Source organism: Bactrocera oleae, chromosome 2, assembly GCF_042242935.1.
Source record: "Bactrocera oleae isolate idBacOlea1 chromosome 2, idBacOlea1, whole genome shotgun sequence".
In the NCBI taxonomy this organism is placed as follows: Eukaryota; Metazoa; Arthropoda; class Insecta; order Diptera; family Tephritidae; genus Bactrocera; species Bactrocera oleae.
This window is the reverse complement of record NC_091536.1, coordinates 9,945,098-9,970,318: the sequence shown is the minus strand read 5'-3', so window position 1 is coordinate 9,970,318 and position 25,221 is coordinate 9,945,098. Positions and strand designations below refer to the sequence as shown.

Sequence of the window (25,221 nt, the reverse complement as noted above, 5' to 3'; positions counted from 1 at the left end):
TCTCGAAAATTATGTCATTACAATCAGCTGTTTCAGTCAAATGTTCATACCATCGTAAAAGGGTCATCGTACCATGGTTCATACAGACATAAATTAACGCCGATTCCAAAACTTCATACATTATTGATTAATATTAATAAATATATATTTAATATGTGAAGTATTTTTTATTTATATTTTTAATATAAATAAAATTTAACATACCAATCAATTAATTATTCTTTACAATACGATTTGATAGTGATTTCTATTCTGTATGCAACCCTGCTAACACATGTGCTTGAGTTTGTTTTGACAATTGTGCTACAAGATCATTTTTCCAAACAAACCTCTGGATCCAGACATGGCCCAAACAGATTTCCAGAAGAATTTTCGTTTGGTTTTGGAGAAAATCTTTAACAACTGGCAAAATTTGAGGCTAGCTGTTGAACATGGAATGGGTGGACGTAATGGACAACAAGTACAATGAATATCAATACGTTAAATATATAAAGATGCGTAATGAATTATTGGATTTCTTTCTCAGCTAGCAATTGAAATTATGGACTACACATACAAATATTGCATAGGCAATGAAAGCATAACACAGGGCGAGCTGCAAGATGTTTTGGAAGACTTGTTAGATCAGGAATTCGACACAATCTGTGATGACAACTCAATTCCAGGTAAGCCTATGGGATTTTAATTAAGGACAAAAAAAATACTGTTTGTTATATTTCCAGAGATCTGCCGTAATTTATTGCGCTACAAAGTGCTCTGTCTTAAAGGAGAGTATGCGCAAATTGAAAGCGAATTAAGCAAACTGCCACAGGGCAAAGACTGGCTACGCCCAGATGTAAAAATTGTGTATACACCGGTTGCAGGGGAAGATTCATCTTCAGATGAAGATGATGAGAGTGGTGACTCAGAGGATGGTATGGAAGTAGACGAAGAAGACAGTGATTTGGCCAGTTGTAGTCGTGTAACACGATCACAAACACGCAAAAAACAAGAGGAAGAATTCGTAGAACCTGAACCTGGCTGGACAACTGTGCGTACTAGAAGGAAATAGTATATAATCGTAAAGAAATTTCACATAATTTAACTACCGTAGTTAAATAAACAAGTTAACGTATGTTATAATTTAAAATGAAAACTCAAAATGTTGGTGCATTTATTTATGGTTTATTTTAATCCATAATACTCCGGTTAACATCTTGTAAATCTAAAAATCGTAACGTTGATATCTGTTCATGCGCAGCTGGTAGTTGATGCCTGCCTTGACAAAATCTACAATTTGATAACACTTTACGCTCTTTTCGCGGTGTCACTTGTATATTATGCCGCACTCTAGACCACAAACTTTTATGCAATGGTTTTGCATCTATATTTATTTCTGCATGTCGAAGTAATAAAGCTGTATCCATCACAGACTCCAGTTGATCTACATTAGGTGTCATCGATAGTCCTATTCCGGGGTATATGAAGAACTCAAAGAAGAACATGCCCATAAGTATGAGTATAGGAAGATATGCAGCAAAGTATTTATCGGGTAGGTAGTTCAAACCCCAGCTCTCAGTTGGAAGCAATGCCCACATTACATACAAAATGAAAAGGGTAAGAAATAGTAAATAAAAACTAAAACCATAGACTGCTCTATGTGGAGTTGGTGCTGGAGTGTGCTCCGGCATTGTCGTTGTCAGAGGTTATTAGCTCAAATTCTTTTATTGTATCCGTACAAAGTAGGAGAGCACCGAAAAATGATGTGATTGCAGTGCGAAGATTTTTTACTTGGTCGGCAATAAAATGTACTTCTATTTGATCACCCACTAAACGGAGCTCCTTTTTGACAAAATTGCGACGTGGTTCTTCATCCACACATAACACACGATATGCAATTTCTGCACTCTTGGCTGTTTCGAATGGAATTTTTAAAATCCTGAAAATTAACCAAGAATATTAGGCAATGTATTAACACAACAATACACTTAAACATACGCTTCAGTAGTTTTGTTCTCTGTATGTTCATCAGATCCCGAATCTGTTGATGGTTGCATATTTAACTTGTTACTATTTATCACAATTACTATTTAACTCGCACTTATCATGGTGTATATAAACATGCGAGGATCTTTATTAATTCAGAAAATAGGGTTCACAATATGAAATGAAACTACCATATACAACAAAAAATTTTAAAAGCATTGCATGAAACATAGTTTAATTTTTTATATATAGCTCATTTTTGTCACAAATACTTATCAAGAGTTTTAATAAAAGGATAATGTCTACAAAAGATCAAACATTAAAAAAAACATAATGATAGACCCTCTTAAAAGTTATTAAATTATACGCCCTGTGCCGTCAAAATTGTACAAACAAAATATTTGACAAGTAATTTGTTGACATCATTCGTTGAAAATATCTGCAATTTTACAATTACCGCTTACAAACTTAATCAACAATGGAAGCATTAGATTTACTTGAAAAACGTATTGATACACTATCGCGAATGTTGGGTCCACTTCCCGACGAAGGAAACACAGCTACAGCTAGTGCTGACTCCGATTCAAACAAACCACCAGCCGCACCCGAGACAGTTGTCGACTCATTGCTCACAGTGAATAGTATGCTAAGTGGGGTTATTGGTAACCGTGAACAAATTGCCAAAACAATTGCTCGTGCTCCTGAGCTTGAAAAATATTTGGATCCAAATTTTTTAGAAGAGAATCAACAAGTTCGTTCAAAAGAAGTCTATTTAAATGCTATAGGCCCAGACTTGCATGTACAATGCGCACTGTTGGATCGTGTAAAACAACTTGAACCGACATTAGGCGCTGAATATTTCCGCAGTATACCAGGTGAATGTACCGATAAATTGAAACAGTATTCACAAGATAACACTGAGTTCGCTCATCAAGCTGAGTTAATAGAGGAGAGTTTAATTTTGGCTATGAAACGTTATGGGGAAATACAAACCGGTCTTTTGGAATCGCTTGGAACCATGAATAAACGCCTGGAAGCGATAGAAGAAAAAATGGAGCAAAAGAAGCGGGCCGAAGCTGAAAAAGAGCTACCCTCTCCCAAAGAGTGAATACTTTAGTCCTATTTCAATTTGAATTCGTATATTTTTAAGTTTCAATGAGCCGAGATTAAAGTTCATAGATATGTATTAATTTGTATTTTATATATAGTGTTTATTCTGATTATTTCTAAGCCCATGTCCATCGCTCTGTCTGTTAAATATAATTTAAAAAAAAAATGGTTAACCTCAAACATTTATTAATTCGGCAATTAGTTTTTGTGTGTTCTTTTAATATTTTATTTTTCTAATTATCAGACTGTCTACACCTACACAGGGAGCTTGTATTTTACTCTTCTTCTTCTTTATCTTTACGATGAGATTTTTTTTTGTCACTACGATTTGTTGAAGATGTGCTACTTGTTTTACTGCTTCTCTCACGCTCTTTTTCACGAGATTTTGAGCGACGACGAGTTTTTTCACGGCTACGCGAGCGTTCTCGCCGCGACCTGAAAACGGGACTTCATTCATTCTTTATTTAATTTGTAAATAAATAAACATTATCACCTTTCACGATCTCGTTCTCGATCGCGTCGTCTTCGCTCACGTTCTTCATCTACCACACGATCAGTATCCTATATGACAGAAAAAAAAGTCCATTAAAAAATTATTTGAAGATTTCCTTTTTAGTGAATCTTACATCAAGTTTTTCACTCCTGTCTCGTTCTCTTTCTCGCTCGGATTCTCGGTCACGTTCACGTTCTCTGTCTCGTTCGCGGTCACGCTCTTTTTCACGCGATTTCGATCTTCGTCGGATTTTTTCACGGCTACGTGAACGTTCACGGCGTGGTCTACAAAATATATTATTATATAATATAATTTTAATTTGCTTAAATTCTCTTACCTTTCACGTTCTCTTTCTCTCTCTCTTTCACGTTCCCGTTCTCTTTCATTTTCTCGATCTCTATCACGGTCGCGATCCCTATCTCTGTCCCTTCGGTCCGTACGCTCATATTCCCGTTCCCTTTCACGCTCACGCTCGTGCCGTTCGCGATCCATATGGCCGGGATTTGGTGGCCCACCACCATGTGGTACCATCATACGTGGTGGTCCCATTGGCATTCTCATCGGTGGCGCTCCTCCGGGACCCATCATTATTCCCATACCTGGTGGAGGGGGTCCCATGCCTGAATTTTAGATTGTAGATTACTAATGGGAGTTTAGATTCTAACAAGGTCAAAGTACTTACCCATATTTGGTGGAGGCATTCCAGGTAATAACGGTGGATGTTGACGCATTTGTGGGGGCGGTCCACCAATTTGTGGTGGGGGGACACCCATTGGTGGTACACCTGGTGGCCCAGCCATTCCAGCTGCAGGTGGAGGTGCCATACTAGGCCCGGGCGTCAACTCTTTTATACCTGAAGGCATCCAATTCGGATTTTCGTTATTCCATTGTGACTCTTGGGTCGGCTCATAACCATAGTCGAATGTTTCGGGTTCCGGAAAATACGGTTCGTCATTAGGTGGTGGCGCACCAAAATTTGTTGGTATTTGTGATACCGCACCTGGACGTGAATATTCACGACATTCAGCAGTCATTACTTGAATAGGGTTCTCTTTACTGCTCGTACTGGCAATTGGTCTTGGCCCACGCGGCATACCCATACCCATTCGAGGTGGTCCATGGTGCATACCTTGAGGTGGCGGCAAAATTCCTGGTGGTGGCAATTGCATCTGCTCCGGCATCATCCCTTGTGTCATTGTGCCAATCGGTGCACCATTTGCAGGAAGGTCATGCTGCCTTTCACCAGATTGATTTATGTTTTGTGTTAAGCTTGCCAAGCCAACACCACTTTCTTGAATACGAAATCTTTTTTGTCGTTCACAATAAGCACGCCAGGTTTCTTCGTTGAATCCGTAATTAAAATAATCTGTTATATCCGCTCCAGGTTTTCGCCATGGTTTATCTTCTAAGGAATCAATACTAAATTCATGTGCTGGGACACCATTTATTGTACCAACGCCTTCAAAATCTTCAACACTAAATTTTCCGCCTGGCGCCCCAGACTTGGTCTTCTCTTGACCTGATCCTGGTGGTCCGCCCAATAAATTTGCTCGCTGCTTAATATTATATGTGCTGGGTGCTGCTTTTATATCACCAATTACCACATTAATATCATCGTCGGAATCGTCGTCATCATCCGAATTCGCTTCACCATCTTCCGAACTTTTCGACTAAAAATTTATGAACATCAATATAATATATGCACCAATTTTTTTTTTTTTTTACTTTTAAATGTTTACCTTTTGTGCGTTTTCGCCCGCATCGTCGTCCCCATCAGTAGTATCAGCTACTGTGCCAGCAGCTGCCACCGCGGCTTCTTCATCTTCTTCCATTTCTTGTGCTGGATCTTCGAATTCTCCAAATGGCTCCTCTTCATCATGAGATCCAGCCAGTGTTGGCACTGTTGCTTCACTTGCTCCCCCCAAAGCTGTTGCTTCATTTTCTGATTTTTGCGAAAGCAGCGGCCTTTCATCGCCAATGCCGGCTGCCGTCTCAACATTCTCTTCATTTGTTGTAGAATCAGGATTCGATGTGCCATAAAGCCAGCTATCCTCATTGGTATCATCGGCCATTATTTTTTTATATGCTTAAGCCTTTGCCACCAAATATTTTTAGAGAAAATAGATAAACTGTCACTAAAATGCGTTTATTAAAGTTTCTCGTCAAAGTAATACACTTAAATAAATGTGCCTAATCGTTCAAGGCACAGGGCGACCATATATTCTAATTCAACGCAGTATGTATTAATAAAACTGTTATACACGCGATTGGTTTATTTTCCCAAAAGTTCTTTCGGCTTTTCATTAAAAATATTTCATAACATCAAACCTTTATGAAAGTTAATGAAAGTTTTCTTTTAAAACTTTGAAAGTTTCTTTAAAAAACTTAATTTATTAATACATTAATTGAATGTATTTTGTTATATGCATATATATGTGTATATATGTACATACAGTCAAGGAAAAAAGTCTATATACAAGCTTCGATTTAGCGATTTTGGCAAATCTGTTCCGAAAATCAAAAAAGTCCTTATGTCAATATTTAGGCCGTTATGAAATAAGAATATAAGTGGGAACTTTTCTCTTTTTTTAAACAACACTCACAATTACTGTGGGAAAATATAATAATTAGTGGGAAGAAAGTCTACATACTCCCGTCATTGAATTCAAAAGTGAAAAAAAGAGAATTCCCCGTGTATATTAGTTATTAAAGAGCACTATTTTACAAGTTTCAATAAAAATTGTATAATTTAAATGGCAAACCGTAAAGAAATACACATTTCAGTTCGAAATATTAATTTCCGAAATGAAAAGAAATCTTATTTGAAAATTGCTAAAACTGTAAGATTAAGCCCTTATAAAACTACAATAATACAAACAGTATCAAAAATATGCCACGATCCGGCCGACCCAGAAAGCTTCCGCGGCGATACGTAAGTTCCATTATAAAAGAAGTCAACAATGATCCGAAAATAAGTACCTCAAAGTTGACGGATCGCATTGAAAAATGTTCGCATATTAATGTACATTGAAGAACTGTACGTAATATGTTACGTGATTGTGGATATAAAAGTAGAGTAGCACGCAAAAAACATCTAGTTCCTGCGAAAAATCGTAAACTTCGCCTTGACTTTGCTAAATCACATCTTGAAAGATACGTTTTACCGACGAAAGTAAGTATGATATTTTTGGAAGTGATGGCCGATCCAAAGTTTGGAGAAAACCAAATACTGCGCTTGATATGAAGAATATTATACGTACAGTCAAACATGGAGAAGGCAACGTTATGGTTTGACGTGCCATGGCATCAGCTGGAGGTGGACGTTTGGTTTTTATAAAGGGTACTTTTTAAAAAGTTTGGGTTTTGGAAAAGCATTGGATTTTTCAACATGACGCGCACGACGCACGTTGTTCGAGATTGGCTTCTAGATAATACCCACAACTAAATTCACCACTACAGTCACCAGATGTAAATCCGATCGAACATATTTGGGACGTTCTAGAAAAGAAAATATGCTAATATGATATCAGCAGCCGTGAAACCCTAAAAACTGCCCTTGCCCGAGCTTGGGCCGAAATTTCTCCCGATGTAACTGAAAATTTGGTGAATTCAATGCCCCGACGTCTACAAGCAGTGATTGATGCCCAAGGTGGACCAACCAAATACTAAGATTTAAAAACAATTTTTTGCAAAAAAAATTTTATATTTTTGTGGTAGCTGTATGAAGACTTTTTCCTGATGATTTTCTATGTTTTGATTATTTTTGTTATTGCAATATATTAATTACTTGTTCCGCAAATCAACTTTTTTAACAATGTCTTAAATATTGACATAAGGACTTTTTTTTTATTTTCGTAGCAGATTTGCCAAAATCGCAAAATCGAAGGGTGTATGTAGACTTTTTTCCTTGACTGTAAGTATGTATGTATGTATGTATCTATTTTATTGAAATTTGTGTATGTAATACACTAAGTTTTTAATCGATTTGATGTTTCTAATTTTCAATAAATACTTGCAATGTCTTTTTTTACATGTTTTATAGTAAAGTTAATGAATTTATTGTTTGCGCAAACGTAAAATACAATAATCCATTAGATACTGTGTGTGCAGTATAAAAAAAGAATCTCTGGAGATAAAATATTATTTCCAAAAAAAAAAGTTTATTTATATAATTATTTGTCATAAAATTCCATGAGTTACGGCGAATGTGTCCTATCAGCATCAAATCAACCCGCTCACAGCTTTAACATCTCTTCACTTATCATTCTATAAAAGCTTTAAATTGCTTCTGATTTTACTTTTAAAAATCATTATTGTCTCAATTCATTGTTCAAAGCGCTATTGAACAGTCGAAAATCTAAGCTGTAAAGCAATTTTTTAACTTTCGATAAATTGTTAGATTGAGTGGTTTCAAAATTATAATATAATAAGTGCAATTAAAACAAAAAGCCCTTAATTTATAAACGAATAATTAGCAGAATGCGTTTGAAAGTTAGGTAAGTTTTTTAAAATGCCAAAAACTCTTTTATTGAGGCTCAACATTTACATAAACAATATGTTTTAATACATAATTAAATATAGTAAAATTAGCAATTGTTATAAAAAATTTATAATTTTAATAAATATACATATATTTTTTATTAATACGAAAATCACAGTTTGTAAATTTTAAACATAATTAATACATATCACAGATCAGTAAAAAACAATATAAATAAATTTCCATTGCTAAATTAACGAAAACATTTTTTTAGAGTTGCGTACTATTATTACTATTGCGTACTATATTTGTTTATTTTTTTTTATCGAAATTAAAATAATTTGTCTACTTATTGCTTGTGCTGTGGTTGAATAAAAGCAATATGAAAAAAACCTTTTCGAAATACATAAAATGGATTTTTATTAAAAATCTTGTTGTTTCATTTATCTACTATATGTGCACATATATTTGTATAATAAAGTAAGTTTGTCACATGTAATGACCTCTCTAAATAGCCTGCTTCCTTGCTTTTGTTGTTCCATGACGCACGGGGTATACTCGCACACACGCTATTTAGTCTATGACGTCAGTATGATATGTTACTTATCTGCTTGAATATTTAAAACGTAATAAAAACAATGTGCGTTATTAAAAGCATGTTTTCGAGTAGAATTTCATAACAACGAAAGAGCATCTCCAATACTATTATTTAATAAATAATCATATTTTATTTACATTTGTTACTATGTATGTATGTATGTTTTGTATATAAATCGCTTTATGATTTATCTCAGTAGTAGTTCTCTTATCAATGTCTTCCCCCGACCTTAGAAGGCTGATGAAAGATTATTCTACTAATTGTCTAAATGATATGTATGTAAATATACATGAACATACGTACATACATATATGCCAGCCTGTTTAAGGCATTTAAAGCCAAAAATAGTAGATTCATTTTGAAAGTATCATAAGTCAAAATAATATTTATTAAAAACGTTTAAATGAGTTTTTCCTTCTACTTCCTTAACGGTATTCTTGAAGTTATACCGCAAGTCGGTGAACTTTTTAAAAATACGAGTCACAAACATTATTAAAATATATTTTTGCTTACTTTTTATACCCTGAACAGACAATATTAAATTTGCAACTAAGTTTGTAACACCTAGTAGAAAAATTCTAAGACCCTAACAAATACTTTGTTCCCACGACAGTTGGATCTAAGTATCCGGAAAGGATCCGAATTTTCATCCGGCCAAGGACTTTCAACTCAGCATCGTTCCTCGAAATTCAGGAATGTTTTTGTCGCTACAACACAACAAAAAACACGAAAAGTATACATACATATATTATATTAAAGATCAGCGTGACGAGCTGAGTCGATTTAACCATGCCTGTCTGTTTTTATATACGTGAAATAGTCCCACAGTTTTTGAGATATCGATCTGAAAATTTGCACACATTTGGCAGAAGTTAACATTTTTCTTGTTTTAAACTTATTTGAAGTTAAAATGTTTTAGAGTTAAACATAAGCCTATGCATACATATATTTATGTTTGTATTTATATACATATGTACATATATGATACAACTTCCTGCGCTATATATTAAATAATACCAATATTTTGTCTAGTAAAACCTTTCATACATGCATATGTGTTTCTATGTGTAAATGCGCTTGTAATCTCGAATGCAAAATCTTATGACATTTCATCATCATTACATTTGTTTTTTCACCTCCTTATCATTAACAACAACAATCTTCATTGATTGGAAACCAAAAGTGGTCATATGAGATAGTCAATTTATTTAGTCTTGTCGATATCTATTCAAACAAACCAAGCTCAATATGAATTTCACACAGTACATATTTGTTAATTTTATATAAGTTTTTATTAGGGATTGTAGGGAGAAGATTGAATTTATGTTTAATACATGGCTAGTTATTTATACATATATATAATATTTTTATACTCTCGCAACCTGTTGCTACAGAGTATAATAGTTTTGTTCACTTAACGGTTATTTGTATCACATAAAACTAATCGAGTTAGATATAGGGTTATATATATATAAATGATAAGGATGAAGAGACGAGTTGAAATCCAGGGGACTGTCTGTCCGTCCGTCCGTCTGACCGTCTGTCCGTCCGTGCAAGCTGTAACTTGAGTAATAATTTAGATATCTTTATGAAACTTGGTAGACATGTTTCTTGGTACCGTGAGACGGTTGGTATTGCAGATGGGCGTAATCGGACCACTGCCACGCCCACAAAACGCCATTAATCAAAAACAAATAAATTGCCATAACTAAGCTCCGCAATAAGATACAAGACTGTTATTTGGTACACAGGATCACATTAGGGAGGGGCATCTGCAGTTAAAATTTTTTTTAAAGTGGGCGTGGTCCCGCCTCTAATAGGTTTAATGTGCATATCTCCTAAACCGCTAACGCTATAATAACAAAATTCACTGGAAGCAAATGTTTTTAGCACTTATATTGACGGTGTGAAAATAGTTGAAATCGGATGGCAACTCCGCCCACTCCCCATATAACGGTACTGTTAAAAACTACTAAAAGCGCGATAAATCAAGCACTAAACACGCCAGAGACATTAAAATGGCACAGCCCACTTTTAGGTGAAAACCCATATCTTGAGATCTGCTTAACCAATTTCAACAAAATTCGGTACATAACGTTATTTTCATATTTCTATATTATAGTGCGAAAATGGGCGAAATCGGACTACAACCACGCCTATTTCCCATATAACACCATTTTCAATTCCATCTGATTCTTTCACTAAGTACTAAATATGTGGACCCCAGTGCCTATAGTTGACCTTCTACCGAAAATATCAGTCAATCCACAAAGAGATCTCAAACGAGTGTACCATTTGACTTTGCGAGAGTATAAAATGTTCGGTTACATCCGAACTTAGCCCTTCCTTACTTGTTATTTATTTATTTATTAAAGGAAATACAATCATAAATAATTATACTACCTATAAAATATATATACATATATAATTAATTAATTTGATATGGCAGCACTACTTTGTAATTAAAAAAAAAAATTAAACTCAACTCATTTTGCGAACTATTGGATAAATTGAGTAAGAAATGTATGTGAGTAAAATGCTGATCGACGAAAAATTCATTTCCATGCTCATATGTGTGTTTATATACAAAATTTTGTTCATTGTTGTTGGTTCATGATATTAAATAACAAAGTGTTCTAACTTGTAAGCAGTTTCTTGTTCCCCTATTAATCTATTAACAAGCGTCACAATAGAGAGTCGACGGGTAATATGTACATACATATGTCTATACATATTTATATGTATCGACTTGATTTGAGCCAAGTGAATAGTTTGAGTCGAAAAAATTTCTGTCAATTTGCTACGTCGTGGTAAAGTGGAATTATAGTTTTCTGGTGTTGGTTGCCTTGTGAATTTGTGGATAAAATTTGACGACTGTTTGTTTTTAGGTTGTGATAAATGGCAGACATTGAAATAAGGTATTTAATTTTTTTTAAATAGACATATGTAATAAAAATGTTTAATCATAATACGATATACTCTAATATGTAATGTTCATTAACCAACTTTTTCATTTGACATGTTTTTATTGTCTTAGCGCATTTTAGCTGTGAAGCGTTTGAAATCGCGTGAGAAATGCGAATAAAACGTGCGCGCTTTGAACATATGTAGTATCGTATTGTTTTTGTAAATTACCTGTTTAAGAAGTGTATACACGAGGTTGGCCAACAACAATTTGACACCATGCAGTCAAATGTCAAAAAAACAGCTGTGTGTCGTTTTAGTTCTGTGTATATTTAATGTTTATCCCTGATTTAATGTTTTTACGTGTGAAAATTCGGTTTGCATTGCATATTTGCAATTGCTCAACACAACCAATTAGACTACTAAAGTGCAAACATTTGGCAAAGAGTTTTTCTTACAGCAGGTTTGTGTAAATAATATCTGTCTGGTTGAATATGAAAGAACTGTGTAGGCAAATTTTACACCTTCCTACAGCAACTTTTATCGTGTACAATATTGCTTATATACTCAATTCTCCCTGTTTTATGGGGACGGGCAAAAGTTTTAAATCGAACAACTAATATTAAAAATTATAATAAAAAAATGCTGAAAATATTTTAAACTATGTATAAAATTGTACATACATATTTATATACAAAATTTAAATTTTAGAAATAAAACTTTTGAAAAAAATTAACAAATCTTGAGTAGGCACAATATTCATATTTTTTATAACATACGTTGTTATTGTTGTTGTGGTAGCGGCAGAATTCTGCCGCTTATAACATACGTATTTGTTGACGTCTGTTAAATTTAATCGACCTTCGTAAAGCAACTAAGAAATGTGATCAGATATATATTGTATAATGCTAAAACTTTTACTGCTATGTAAATATAGACGCAACAAATTTTGACTATCGAAACTTCTATACATTGAAAGAATTAGCATTGAAACTAACATACATATAAAGTTCCCTTGCGTTCGTATTTTCGAGGTTGCACTGTATCTACAAAAGCTCGTTTGACAAGATAACGCCCTACAAGAACAGTGACAGTCATCTGATCGGTAATATGACAGTTACAGCTGAAAATTTTTGTCAGCGCGTAGAACATAGTTTCTATAATTTTTTTAAGAGTTTTGTGCAAGAACTGATGTAAACAAACGCATGTGTGTGATTTAGCATCACTCTTATACTGCTCACTCTCTTGCCTTTACCTGAGTCATTGCTTTATCAAAGCTGAAAAAAACTTTTAATTAAATTTATTATAATAATATACATAAATATAAAAAAGAAGTACAACAAAAATATAATTAAATAATAAATTATGAAAATAAATTGTCACTTGATTCCATGCTTGCTCCTCTCAAACGCTCTGCTGTACGTGTTTCTCCAGTTCATGGATATTTCGGAATTTCAAAATGCCTAAATAAAAATATAATTTTATTTGAAACTTAATAATAACTTACTTATAATACATTTGAAAACTCCTTCGTTATTTATTTCTTTTTTTTACACAAAAAAAGTTGTTGCACAGGAGCACGCAACACTTTTGGTTTATGGCACGGAATAACAGCTACATAGGTATTTCACAAGTTCTCGAAACTTCTATGGAAAAGTATGCTGTCTCTTTTTGACGTATAGAATTTGCTTTTGAAAAAATTGTAAACATTGACAGTCATTTAATTGACTGTTCATTTGACTGTCAGTGGTGGCAGTACTAAAGAATGCAGCCTACAACCCTACAAGAAACCTTGTTTTGCGCGCTGACAAAATTTTTTCAGTTGTGACTGTCATATTACCGGTCAGATGACTGTCACTTGTAGGGTATATGTAATATTTCTGTATATGTATGTATTGTAAATTAATGATCGGCACTTTCGATAGATAAGTAAATGTAATCGTTTTCCTCATGACTAATACAATTTTTATACCCTGAACAGGGTATATTAAGTTTGCCACGAAGTTTGTAACACCCAGAAGGAAACGTCGGAGACCCTTTAAAATATATACATAAATGATCAGCATGATGAGCTGAGTTGATTTAGCCATGTCCGCCTGTCTGTCCGTCTGTCTGTATGTATACAAACTAGTTCCTCAGTTTTTAAGCTATCGATCTAAAATTTTGCACCTGTCCTTTTCTAACAAAAAAAATCCTCATTTGGCGGAACGGCCGATATCGGACCACTATAGCATATAGCTGCCATACAAACTGAACAATCGGAATCAAGAGTTAGTACGAGGTATCTTCACGAAATTTGGCACGGATTATTATTTAAGGCAACAATATAATCTCCGAAGAAATTATTTAGATCGGATGACTATAGCATATAGCTGCCATACAAACTGAACAATCGGAATGAAGTGCTTGTATGGAAAACTCTTTCATTTGACGAGGTATCTTCACGAAACTTGGCATGGATTATTATTTAAGGCAATAATCTAATCGCCAAAGAAATTGTATAGATGACTATAGCATATAGCTGCCATATTCGATCGGAGTAAAGTGCTTGCATGGAAGATTTGTTTATTTGACGAGGTATCTTCACGAAATTAGGCACGAGTTATCGCTTAAGACAACAAATTATTCTTCGGAATCAAGTTTTTGTAAGGGGCCTTTGTATTTGTGAAGGGTATTATAGCTTCGATGCAACTGAAGTTAACGTTTTTCTTGTTTTTAGTTTAATTCACTATAATAACAAAATACTACTGCCGTAGTATAATTGTATATGTATTATATATGAAAGTGTAAAGGAATATTTAATAATCTTTAGTAAAAGTAGCACTCATGTCTTATTGAAAGTATTAGCAATCCATTAATTGAATTGAAAAAAGTTATGTAGGAACATTTGTGTTTGCTTACAAACGTACTTTTTAAAGAGCGGAGTAATTTGCACGTTTTTATGGGAACAAACCTGTTAATATACAATAGTGTTATTAAACAAAGAACATTGAGAGAAAATTATTAATAGTGTGAAATCATGATACCGCAAAAATTACGTTCTCTCGAAAGCATTCATTTCGTTGCCTTCTACGAAATCATATGAAACACAATGTTGCCCTTTTTAATTTTTTCCTTTGTCTTGATTCTCCTTTCTTCATAATATGAAACCCGAAAATATTATATTAAATTGTTATTTCAAAAATACGAATTCGTTGTTGTTAATTTTGGCATGTTACAAATATTGAAATAATGTCGAAAAATTAAATTTGTATGCTGAAAACAATACAGCAACATGATCGTAGGTAGACCAATGTTCAAAGGGGAGCTTGAGGAAACATAGTGAAAGATTTATGAATGAAATTAAATTATTGGAAACAGTTTTGTCGTCTTATGAATGGCGCTGAAATTTCACTGAAAGAGAATATAATTGACCGTTTAGTGTACTTGAGCGCATATTGTACTTTGCCAGGAAATATGAAATACTTTTTTTCAAGTGCAGAATGTTTTTTCGGATAGAAAATTTGAACAAAAAAATTAAACAAAGTAAATTTTCGTAAGAAATTCAATTGGAAAAAAACCCGTAAAGTAAAATAATTTTGCTGAAAATCTCCCTTGTTCTTTTGTTTGCATCACCTACAATTTTGGTATAGGGCATTGTCAATTTGCCGCTCTCTCGGAATAGCTACTATCATGGTATATCTCTGGTATTAAGTGTTTATTTGAATAAATGTGATTCACCGATTAAGTTCGTTACCTGTTTGCACGGTCGTAATTTTTACGAACAAACTAGCCGACCACATAAGCAATTGGAGAGAAATAACAACATCGGGGAAGAACCCATCTCAAATGGCGGTGCCTCAACACGATGAACAACGAATGAATCCAACAATATTCATTTTAATTTGATCACTTGATCAATTCAGTTGTTAATTGCGCAAAAATCTCAAACCTGCAAGACAAGTAGTTAAAATATTATAGACACATTTTTTTATTTAAACATATACTTGCATACATACATATGTATGTGTTTCAGTACTTTGAATTGTGCTTAGTGTTACAGTCAAGACAAAATAACGTTTGTGTTTCGTGTCGTAATCGTGACAACACGAAATTAGAAGTGATTCAACGTGGAATTTTATAAATATTAATACACACATATACATATACATGTATACTATATAACGATACAATTAAGACTCCTATGAATAGGAAAAGATAAACAATCAAAATATTCAAAATGATAAACGAGTACATAGATATGGATACGCACAGTATTCGCTACGTAAGCGAATCATCAAACGCCAGTACTAGTGGATATTCAACAATGTCACCTGGATATAGTAGCGTAAAGTCAACCCCACCGTCACCATCACAGTCTCCATCGTCGCAATTACGAACAGAATTTTCAAATATGAACTTGCCCTCGGAGTCTCCACACAATCAACCTTGTTACACCACATTGCAAAATGCAACTCTGTTGTACAACCAAAATGCTCATCCCTTAAATGCAACAAATAATTGTATGAATTTCGCACCGGTCATAGGAATGCCTTCAGCAATGGTTACATTACCACAGCATCAATACGGTGGACTTGCTGTACAATCATCTCATATGGTAACAAATATTTCTGGAGCGGCGATGAAAACAACAACATTAAATGGGAAATATCCTGCGGAACTGCGAATACTTGAACATCCCGTGGAAAAATTTCGTTTTCGATATAAATCTGAAATGCACGGAACACATGGTTCGTTGAATGGCGCCAATTCCAAGCGTACGCCAAAAACATTCCCCGAAGTAGAATTGTGTAATTTTAATGGTAAAGCTGTTATACGATGCAGTCTCTTTCAAACCAATCTGGAAAGTCCACACTCCCATCAATTGGTAGTGCGTAAAGATGATACCGACATTTGTGATCCACATAGTTTGATTGTTTCACCCGAGCGTGGTTATGTGGCACAATTTCAAAATATGGGAATTATACACACGGCAAAGAAGTTTATTTTTGACGAGTTATTAAATAAAAAGATGAATAGATTGAAATTTGAATTAGCTCGTGATGAATTAACAACAAAAGAAGTACAAGAGTTACATAAAGAAACGGAGAAAGAGTCAAAGGAAATGAACCTCAATCAGGTAAAACACATTGTGTGTGTGTGTTTTTTTAAGTTACTTTTATTTTATTTTTTATAGGTGCGTTTATGTTTTGAAGCGTTCAAAGTAGAAGATGATGACACCTACACTCGTATAGCAGCCCCGGTATATACAAACCCAATCAACAACCGTAAGTCAGCACAAACTGGAGAACTACGCATATGTCGTTTAAGTATTGCTACCGGTAGTGTCTCTGGCGGCGATGATCTCATTCTTCTGGTTGAAAAAGTAAGCAAGAAAAACATAAAAGTACGTTTCTATGAATTCAACGATGACGACGATCTTGTGTGGGAAGCATATGGTAAATTCCGAGAATCTGACGTCCATCACCAATATGCAATCGTTTGTCAAACTCCCCCATACAAAGACAAGGACATTGATAAGCCTGTAGACGTTTGTATAGAATTGGTACGTCCTTCAGATGATGAACGTAGTTATCCACCGGTGACTTTCCGTTATAAGCCTCGTGACGTTATTGTTTCGCGGAAACGACGTCGAACTTGCTCCAGGTCCACTAGCAGTTCTGGATCTGGCAGCTCTTTAAGTTCATTCGAATTACCAAAACCAGTACAGGAACAAACAGCTAACATAAAAATGGAAACCCGGCAAATACAAATGCAACTTAGTAACCACGGAGGTGATGGCGGTGATTATAGAATGAATAATCCAACCATCAGTGAAGAATATGACAAAAACTTACAAATAAATCGGTTAATAGGTAGCGATACATTCAAAGAATGTATGCAAATGAATTCCGAAGAACTCGAAAATATATGCCGAATAGATTCAATTGGTAACATATCAGGTATCATAGATATTTATAATGAACTCTCTGGACCTGGAACTCCTACCAATAATCTTACTGGAACTCTCGTAGAAGATGGTGTGTCCACGACATCCTTTTCAAACCGACAAATATCTAGCGATTTGCGTAAACAGAATATAAAATCTATATTAGTAGCACCTATGGATGTACAGCGCAATAGCTATTTACAAAAAATATTTAAAATATTCGATGATACAAGAACATCGAAAAATAAAAGTGAAAACGAATTAGCAAAAGCTAAAGCAGCGAAAGAAATCGATGATATATTTATGGAGCATTCGGAAAAAAATGAATTCCGTGAAAGCATTCTACATGAAATTATAGCTAGTGATAATCCGAAATTGGTCATAAAAATATGTCATGTATTGGAATATTTTAAGCTTACATACCTCTTTAGTAAAGTACTGAATTCACGCAATGAAAGCGCTCTACATACCGCATGCTTGCACAACCGAGTCAATTATATACGCCCTCTTTTAGGACTCGGTTGCGATCCAAATATTCAAAATCATGATGGAAATACAGCACTGCATATTGCAGTTAAAGAACAACATGAGAAATGTACTGAAAGTTTTCTCAATAGTGGTGTAACCCTGGATTTGGCGATTAAGAATGACGAAGGCTTTACACCACTGCATTTAGCCATTCGACAAAGAAATTATGAAGTGGCTAAAAAGTTATTGCAACATGATCACCGTGCAGCACTTGTACCAAATGCTAAGGAACAAAACAATGCTTTACATATGGCTGTATTGCAATCGGATTTCGCATTTGTTAAGTTGATTTTAGAAACAGCAACACAAAATGTAATCGAACTCATGCATGCATCCAATGCAGCTGGACGTAATGCTGGTAATTTAGCTAAAGAGCTTAATACAAAAGTGGGCACACAAATTATCACATATTTCGCATCGTTAGGTTATAAAGCCGTTGAAAGTGTTAATGTGGTTGTTAAAGAGGAGGAAATGTCTTCCACTTCCGGTGAAGAAGACGAGGATGGAACGTCGAATTCATTCGATGACACTAAAGAAAGGGGAAAAATTAGAGTTAAGGACGAATTTAAAGACATGGGCCTAAATGAAGTGGACAATCACGATGTCTTAAAAAAACAACCAACTACTTTTGAGGCATTGTTGTCCGATGCACAAAAATATCGAAATCTTGTTGCTGCATTAAGTGTGCATGATAAATGGAAGCAGCTAGCTGTGCCCTGCAAAATGCAACATTTACTCTGTTTGTGGAATAAAGCAGACGATATGCTGGATTATATGCGTAAAAACATTGAATATGACGTTTTTATCAATGCATTAGGCCTTGTAGACAAACAGATCTTAAAGCTGCTACAAAATATATAAATATGTACATTTGTAAACGAAATGAAAATTTTATTTATAGTTATATATGCGTAATTAAGGCGTTTAGACTTATACCTTTTCAAAAAGTGGCCAAGTCAACTACTATAAGCAAGCTGTAATTACGATGTACTGGCCAACTTATAATTGTTCTTATAACTTATCTATTTCTATTTATAAAGAAAAATATATTAATTCCAAATTGTACTATAATATAATAATTTATTAATAATAAATATATTTACTTAAATGTACAAAGCATACGCACTTGTTTTATTAGTATTCGAAATATTATATTATGTGATCATATACATAATAATGGGTCTTACATATAGTACATATAGTAAATGTAAATGGTTATACTTAGATATCGATAAAGGCATGTAGCATGATTAATAAATATTTTTGAATTCAGTTGAATTTATGTATTGGTTTCATTGAATTGCATTTATGCTAAACCGCAGACTCTTCCGCCTTTTTCTTTTTTTTCAGGAATGTACTTACAACATACATATTTTCTGCGAGAAAACGTCGACAAATGTATCTTTTTTATTTCAATTTAATATGGGAATAACATAGTGCATTGGTAAATCCCCAAATATACGCACATATACTAGCAAATATTTTTTTATTGTGCAATGACTATTTGTTATTTCGCATAAACAACAAATATATGAGTATGTGAATCCCATTGAGTTATTTATTGGCGCGATGTCATGAAAACGTGTAATCTACACACATATTCTTTTGTGTATTTGTAGGTGGAAGTATATGTGCATTCTTATTACGTACACACATCACATTTTCTCAGTAATCAATTCAGGTTTGTTGCGGTCATTTGCTCTTAATTGTTGAACAACTATTAGCAAATCTGATTATTTTGAATTATAATACGAAGAGCTAGGGTTTTCACTTGTTTTAACAACCATATTGTTTTGATAAATATTAATTTCTAAGTGAAGGTATGATATACCAAAAAAAAATTACTAATAACTTTTGAGTGAGGATATGAGAAGACGATTAGTTGTGTAATCGCTGTCTTAATAAAAAAAATATAACTACCTATTGAAGACTTCTACATATTTCTCTCATGAAAACCCTATAGACAAATATCACACCGCCTTTGTAAACTTTGATATATCAAAAAGTGCATTTCCTCGATCAACCATTAGATGACGTGAATAACAACTAGTAAACAATACAATATTAACAATAGTAAATTGACGAGCTAGAAAACCGTAGCTATAATACCCTTCACAGGTACGTCACGTTGTTCTAAGTATATAAATGACTAGCGTGTCCAGTTGAGTCGATTTAGCCATGTCCGTCTCTCTGTCTGCATACACGAAAACTAGTCCCTCAGTTTTTCAGATATCGATCTGAAATTTTGTACACGTGCATTCCTCCCCAAGTAGCTGTTCATACCTTTTAGCGTCTCCGGCCTTTCTTATTGAGGGTTACAAACAGAGTATAATAAAAAATATGTTTGTAAGTAAATTAATTTTCGAATTCAATGACTTGTAAGTTTTCCAGTTTGCAAAACGTGTTAATAATGGTATAAATATTTTAAGAACATTTGTTTAAAGAGAACATTATACTAGGACGCTTTTATGTCACATCATATAATTTTATTAATTTGGAATCCAACAGCACTTTGATTTAAGAAGGCTTCTTATTATGGAATATAATATAACAAATCTATAAAAACTGTGTAATAAATAAATGTGCCCTCAGTAGTAATGAATAAATATGCAGATAAAATCATATAAATGTATACATACATACATATGTACACGTGGCATACATATGTATGTATTTGTATGTCCAAAAGGTTATGTGTGGTATAGGAACGTGATAATAATAGGGGTTTTTTCCGGAATTTTAATACGACCTCAGATAACCTCAATTTTAAATAAATATATGTACATATATATGTATGCATATAAATATATAGTTTTTCAGTTGTTATAGAAGTATATGAATTACTTATTATATCATAAATAATAAAATTATTTATAAACAAACTGTGCATATTGTTGTTGTTGTAGGGGTTAGCTAATTCCCGGTGGACAGGAATGCAGGGATAAGCATCTATAAAAATGGGTTTAAACTAGATAATCGAGTGGGAGGTGGTGTCTTTTCAACAAAATTAGATACCAAAATCGCCTTCCGTTTACCAGACCACTCCAGTGTCTTCCAAGCGGAGATCAGAGCAATCAAAGAATGCCTTGTTGTTGCCAAAAAGCGTGCTCACAACAAGGAGTATATTTATATATACGGATAGCCAAGTGGCTTTAACATCACCGAAGTCTCCTAGGGTCTCGTCAAAGATAGTGAAATAATGTATTGATCTCTTAGAGGATCTAACATCGTACTTCATGATAAACCTGCAATGGGTTCCAGGGCATAGTGATATCCCTGGTAACTGCGAAGCAGATGAACTAGCCAGAGCAGACACCACCCTACAATTCGACTCTTAAAAAGAGGGAATTTTTATACCACTGGCCACTTGTAAACATTTAATCCACAAACATGTTATAAATCTAGCTGAATCTCGGTGTAGTCAATCCCTGACTTGCTCAACTAGCCGGCAAACGTGGCATGAATGGAAAGTATACCGCACAAGCCGACTATTAAAATTCAAAAGGAATGACATAAGAACTCTGGTAGGAGTGCTAACAGGTCACTGTCTCATTGGTAACCATTCCTGCAGGCTAGGTGCACCTTACAATGACTATTGTAAAAGCTGTTAGGTGGTAGAAGAAGAGGTTTCCTATACAGGAAAAAAATCGCAATTATCGGTCGAGGAACTTCAACAGAAGTATGGGTTGGTTTAGAGAGGCGGCAATAGAGTGAGGGAACATTAGTCCCGGTGGTATCACAATGGCCCGCCTACCTAATTTCCGCTTGGGTGGTAAAAGGATCCGGTTAATTGTCTTTGAAGTAATCTAACGGTAGGCCTAGGAAACGTGCTGTTTCGAGGGGGTCGGATCATAGGGTGGAGGGTATTAGACGGGTGGGGTATGTTGAGCATGAAAGAGGTGGTTAGTGCCATGTTGAGACTTGTTGAATGCTGGACATATACGAGGTGTGCTCAACGAAAAGGTGAATTTTGAATTTTTTTGAAAAGTACTTACCTCTTGGAAGTATACCCTTCGAATTTAATACACTTGTGCCAATGCTTTTTCCAGTCCTCGAAGCACTTATGAAATTCGCTTCTCGGTATGGCCATCAGCTCTTCGCGAATGTACACAGCCGCCCTTTGTTGGCGGGATTCCCAGGTTTCAGTAGTGGGACCACTCTTCCGACTTTCTAAGTATCGGATATTTGAATAGTGGTTAGCGGCAGGTTGAGGAGCTTGATTAGGAAGCTTACTCAATTCGGGCCTAAATGTTTTAGCATCAGTATTTTATTTCCATCAGGGCCAAAAAATTTGGATGTTTTTGCCTTGTTGATGACACTCCGAACCTCCGTATCGGTGAAAGTAAGTTACTGCTCTACCAAGGTGTCGTAAGGCGTCGGCTGAGAAATTGGGGCGGTAGCAGCAGCTATCACCTTGCGGAACGATGACATTCGTAGGAATCGGTAGTGCGGTGAAGGTGCTCTCGGTAAATTCTGTGAAGCCGCCCCAGTTAGCTTTGTTAAAAGTTAACGCAGGTACTGTTGTCCACAGAAATAAAGTCGGCAGCTTTCTCGATCGAGATAATTATGGGCAGATGGTCTGATGCAAGGGTTAACATAGGTCGCCAGGTTACCCTATTTATCAGACCACCGCAAGCGATGGTAACATCGGGCGAGCTATTACTGGTGTCCATAATTCTGGTGGAGGAGTCGTCATTCATTGTGCAAAATGTCGAATCGTCTATGTGTTCCGCCAACTCCACCTCCCTGCGATCGTTTGACAGGCAAGAGTGCCGAAAATCGTGGTGCGCGTTAAAGTCATCTAGTACCAAACGGTTTTCACCACGAAGTGGTGCACCTACATTCGGATGGAATCCTGTTGGGCAAAAAGTAACAGGGGGATGTTTCATATATATTATATATCTCGAATTCGACATAGCCTGACCGGATGGTTATTGCCGGATATTCAAGGGTAGTATCCCTGCGGTCGATAAGACGGTATTGCACAGTGTTGTGCAGTATGAAGGTTACGCCTCCACCATTATCTCGCTCGCGATCCTTACGTATAACGTTAAAACTTGCACAACTCAGAAGATCTGAGCGGCTGTTTAACTTGGTTTCTTGGACCGCAGCTTTCGATACGCGTTCCCGGCTAGTGAATGCAACTATCTCCTCGATCTTACTCTGTAGTCTGTTGCAGTTTAATTGTAGTAATCGAGTTGGGTTAGATAGTGACGTGTAGGTGGTGGTGTCACAAGAGTGCATTGTCAGCATGGGACCACATAACCGTGGTCCACTCCCTGTGGGTCTTAAGGACTGAACAGGGTTGGACCCAGTGCCAGCTCGGGTCAGAAGGAAACTCACCGATCCAAATGGGATTAGATCCCCGAAATAACAGCCTTTGGCGGGATAGCATCCGGGTCAATTCCGGTAACGTATAACCGGCTGTTGTGGGAATTGCTGTGCACATTGTATATATGTATGTATGTTATTAATTATTTATGCAATAATTACAAATTTTAATTTTTCAATATTCAGTTATTGTTAACACACAGTTAAAATAAAAATTATAAAAAGCTATATTTTTAATAAGCGTAAAAAATGCTTATGTATAAAAGCAAAATTAAACATCTCATATTAAAACTCTTCTTTACAGTCATGAGGCAAAAATCATCGATGGCAAGGCTATTGCAGATAAAATTAAGAATGAGCTCAAGGAAAAGATTTCGGATTATGTAGCACAGGGGAATCGTGCACCAAGGCTAACCGCTATTTTAGTTGGCACGAATCCAGCTAGCCAGACATATGTAAAAAATAAGATGCTCGCTGCTAAAACCGTTGGTATAATTAGCAACACAATTGAATTGCCCGACACCACCAGCCAGGAGGAGCTTTTAGAGTACATTAGGAAGTTAAATGACGATACGACTGTTGATGGTATCCTAGTGCAGTTACCTGTACCGGATCACATTGATGAGCACACCATTTGTAATGCTGTGGCACCTTCGAAAGACGTTGATGGTTTTAACGAGATAAATGTCGGCCGCTTAGCACTTGATATGAAGAGCATTGTACCAGCAACACCATTGGGTGTTTATGAATTGTTACGACGCACCGAAATACCTACATTCGGAAAGAATGTAGTAGTAATTGGACGTTCCAAGAATGTCGGCATGCCAACAGCGATGCTGTTACATACAGATGGTCGACATGTGGCCAAGGGAATGGATGCCACAGTAACTATATGTCATCGCAATACACCACCTGAGCAACTTAAGAAACATTGTCAGAATGCTGATATAATAATAACAGCTGTTGGCAAACCAGGACTTGTGCGCCGTGATATGGTTAAGGCTGGTGCTTGTATCATAGATATTGGTATAACACGTATACCAGGTAAAGAGCTCGGTAAAACCAAGCTTGTCGGTGATGTCGATTATGAAGGTGAGTAACGAATTCGAAGTTTTTATTAGTTAAAGCTTAATTTCATTATTTTCTTATTATACAGAAGTGCGTAAAGTGGCTGGCCACATAACACCTGTGCCAGGCGGAGTTGGACCCATGACGGTTGCGATGTTAATGAGCAACACCTTTATGGTAGCACAGACGCTCGCTAAGACGAAACTTACTAATGGTTTCGGCAGTGATTAGGCTCTTCGCCTATATATTAGCATCATCTACTATGTAATTAATATACTATATATCAAAAGATACATATAATATATGTAGTCATAAGATATATGATATGTATAATAAAGAAACATTTATTTATACAGACATACATTCATGTACATATATGGTGGAACATGTGGACGTTAATTAAGTAAAAAAAAAACAGATTAAATATTTTAAATCGCCCCAAGCTTTTAGGTTATGTAGATCTGAATTTAGAGGAAACGGTTGAAGTTTCATTATATTTACATATGTACATACATAATAAAATAACCTTCACCTATATAGCTGTTTTAAGAAAGTTTAAAAGTGATTAATTGACCAGAAAACGAGTGTTCTAAATATATGATGATTCCATGCTCAGTTCTTCAATCAAACGTTGAAAAAAAAGTTATATTCGAGTGATAGCTATAATTAGCAGGATGAAATTTAAATTTTCAAAAAATTATTACAGGTTGCATGTTTTTGTTTTGACGGGTTTGAAAGTAAACAAATTAAGTTAAACAAAAATAAAACCCAACTCTTTAAGAGGCAAGATAAGATTTAAATACAATAATGCGAAA

The 25,221-nt window shown here is 35.1% G+C and overlaps 7 protein-coding genes across 9 annotated transcripts; 4 read left to right on the top strand and 3 right to left on the bottom strand.

Moving 5' to 3' along the window:
• The first annotated feature begins 246 nt into the window (after positions 1 to 246).
• On the top strand, positions 247 to 1,142 carry LOC106621659 (pre-rRNA-processing protein TSR2 homolog). Its single transcript, XM_014240603.3, has 3 exons — positions 247 to 460; positions 527 to 665; positions 723 to 1,142. Exons 1-3 carry the CDS (start codon positions 344 to 346, stop codon positions 1,049 to 1,051), a joined length of 585 nt encoding a protein of 194 aa, XP_014096078.1. The 5' UTR covers positions 247 to 343; the 3' UTR covers positions 1,052 to 1,142.
• Positions 1,143 to 1,144: 2 nt separating this feature from the next.
• On the bottom strand, positions 1,145 to 1,670 carry PIG-P (phosphatidylinositol glycan anchor biosynthesis class P). Its single transcript, XM_070108734.1, has one exon. It carries the CDS (start codon positions 1,668 to 1,670, stop codon positions 1,170 to 1,172), a length of 501 nt encoding a protein of 166 aa, XP_069964835.1. The 3' UTR covers positions 1,145 to 1,169.
• Tcs6 (Threonyl-carbamoyl synthesis 6) lies at positions 1,636 to 2,134 on the bottom strand. The gene is made up of 2 exons (XM_014240605.3): positions 1,978 to 2,134; positions 1,636 to 1,918 (listed from the first exon to the last, which is right to left on the bottom strand). Exons 1-2 carry the CDS (start codon positions 2,034 to 2,036, stop codon positions 1,636 to 1,638), a joined length of 342 nt encoding a protein of 113 aa, XP_014096080.1. The 5' UTR covers positions 2,037 to 2,134.
• Positions 2,135 to 2,365: 231 nt separating this feature from the next.
• On the bottom strand, positions 2,366 to 5,755 carry Fip1 (Factor interacting with poly(A) polymerase 1). Its single transcript, XM_014240601.3, has 6 exons — positions 5,308 to 5,755; positions 4,251 to 5,238; positions 3,906 to 4,188; positions 3,702 to 3,852; positions 3,569 to 3,636; positions 2,366 to 3,510 (listed from the first exon to the last, which is right to left on the bottom strand). The coding sequence occupies exons 1-6, from the start codon at positions 5,638 to 5,640 to the stop codon at positions 3,351 to 3,353; spliced, it is 1,983 nt and encodes a 660-aa protein (XP_014096076.2). The 5' UTR covers positions 5,641 to 5,755; the 3' UTR covers positions 2,366 to 3,350.
• DCTN3-p24 (Dynactin 3, p24 subunit) lies at positions 2,444 to 3,166 on the top strand. The gene has a single exon (XM_014240602.3). The coding sequence runs from the start codon at positions 2,444 to 2,446 to the stop codon at positions 3,071 to 3,073; it is 630 nt and encodes a 209-aa protein (XP_014096077.3). The 3' UTR covers positions 3,074 to 3,166.
• A 2,136-nt stretch (positions 5,756 to 7,891) lies between the features above and the next one.
• On the top strand, positions 7,892 to 24,767 carry Nmdmc (NAD-dependent methylenetetrahydrofolate dehydrogenase). Of its 3 annotated transcripts, none has more exons than XM_014240598.3 (3): positions 7,892 to 8,064; positions 23,643 to 24,430; positions 24,495 to 24,767. In XM_014240598.3, the coding sequence occupies exons 1-3, from the start codon at positions 8,048 to 8,050 to the stop codon at positions 24,635 to 24,637; spliced, it is 948 nt and encodes a 315-aa protein (XP_014096073.1). In that variant the 5' UTR covers positions 7,892 to 8,047; the 3' UTR covers positions 24,638 to 24,767. The 3 variants fall into 3 exon arrangements, with proteins under 3 accessions (XP_014096073.1, XP_014096072.1, XP_014096071.1); XM_014240597.3 differs by lacking the exon at positions 7,892 to 8,064 and adding an exon at positions 11,295 to 11,564; XM_014240596.3 differs by lacking the exon at positions 7,892 to 8,064 and adding an exon at positions 11,839 to 12,013.
• Rel (nuclear factor NF-kappa-B family member relish) lies at positions 15,256 to 19,126 on the top strand. Its single transcript, XM_014240595.3, has 2 exons — positions 15,256 to 16,669; positions 16,727 to 19,126. The coding sequence occupies exons 1-2, from the start codon at positions 15,770 to 15,772 to the stop codon at positions 18,866 to 18,868; spliced, it is 3,042 nt and encodes a 1,013-aa protein (XP_014096070.2). The 5' UTR covers positions 15,256 to 15,769; the 3' UTR covers positions 18,869 to 19,126.
• Positions 24,768 to 25,221: the final 454 nt, after the last annotated feature.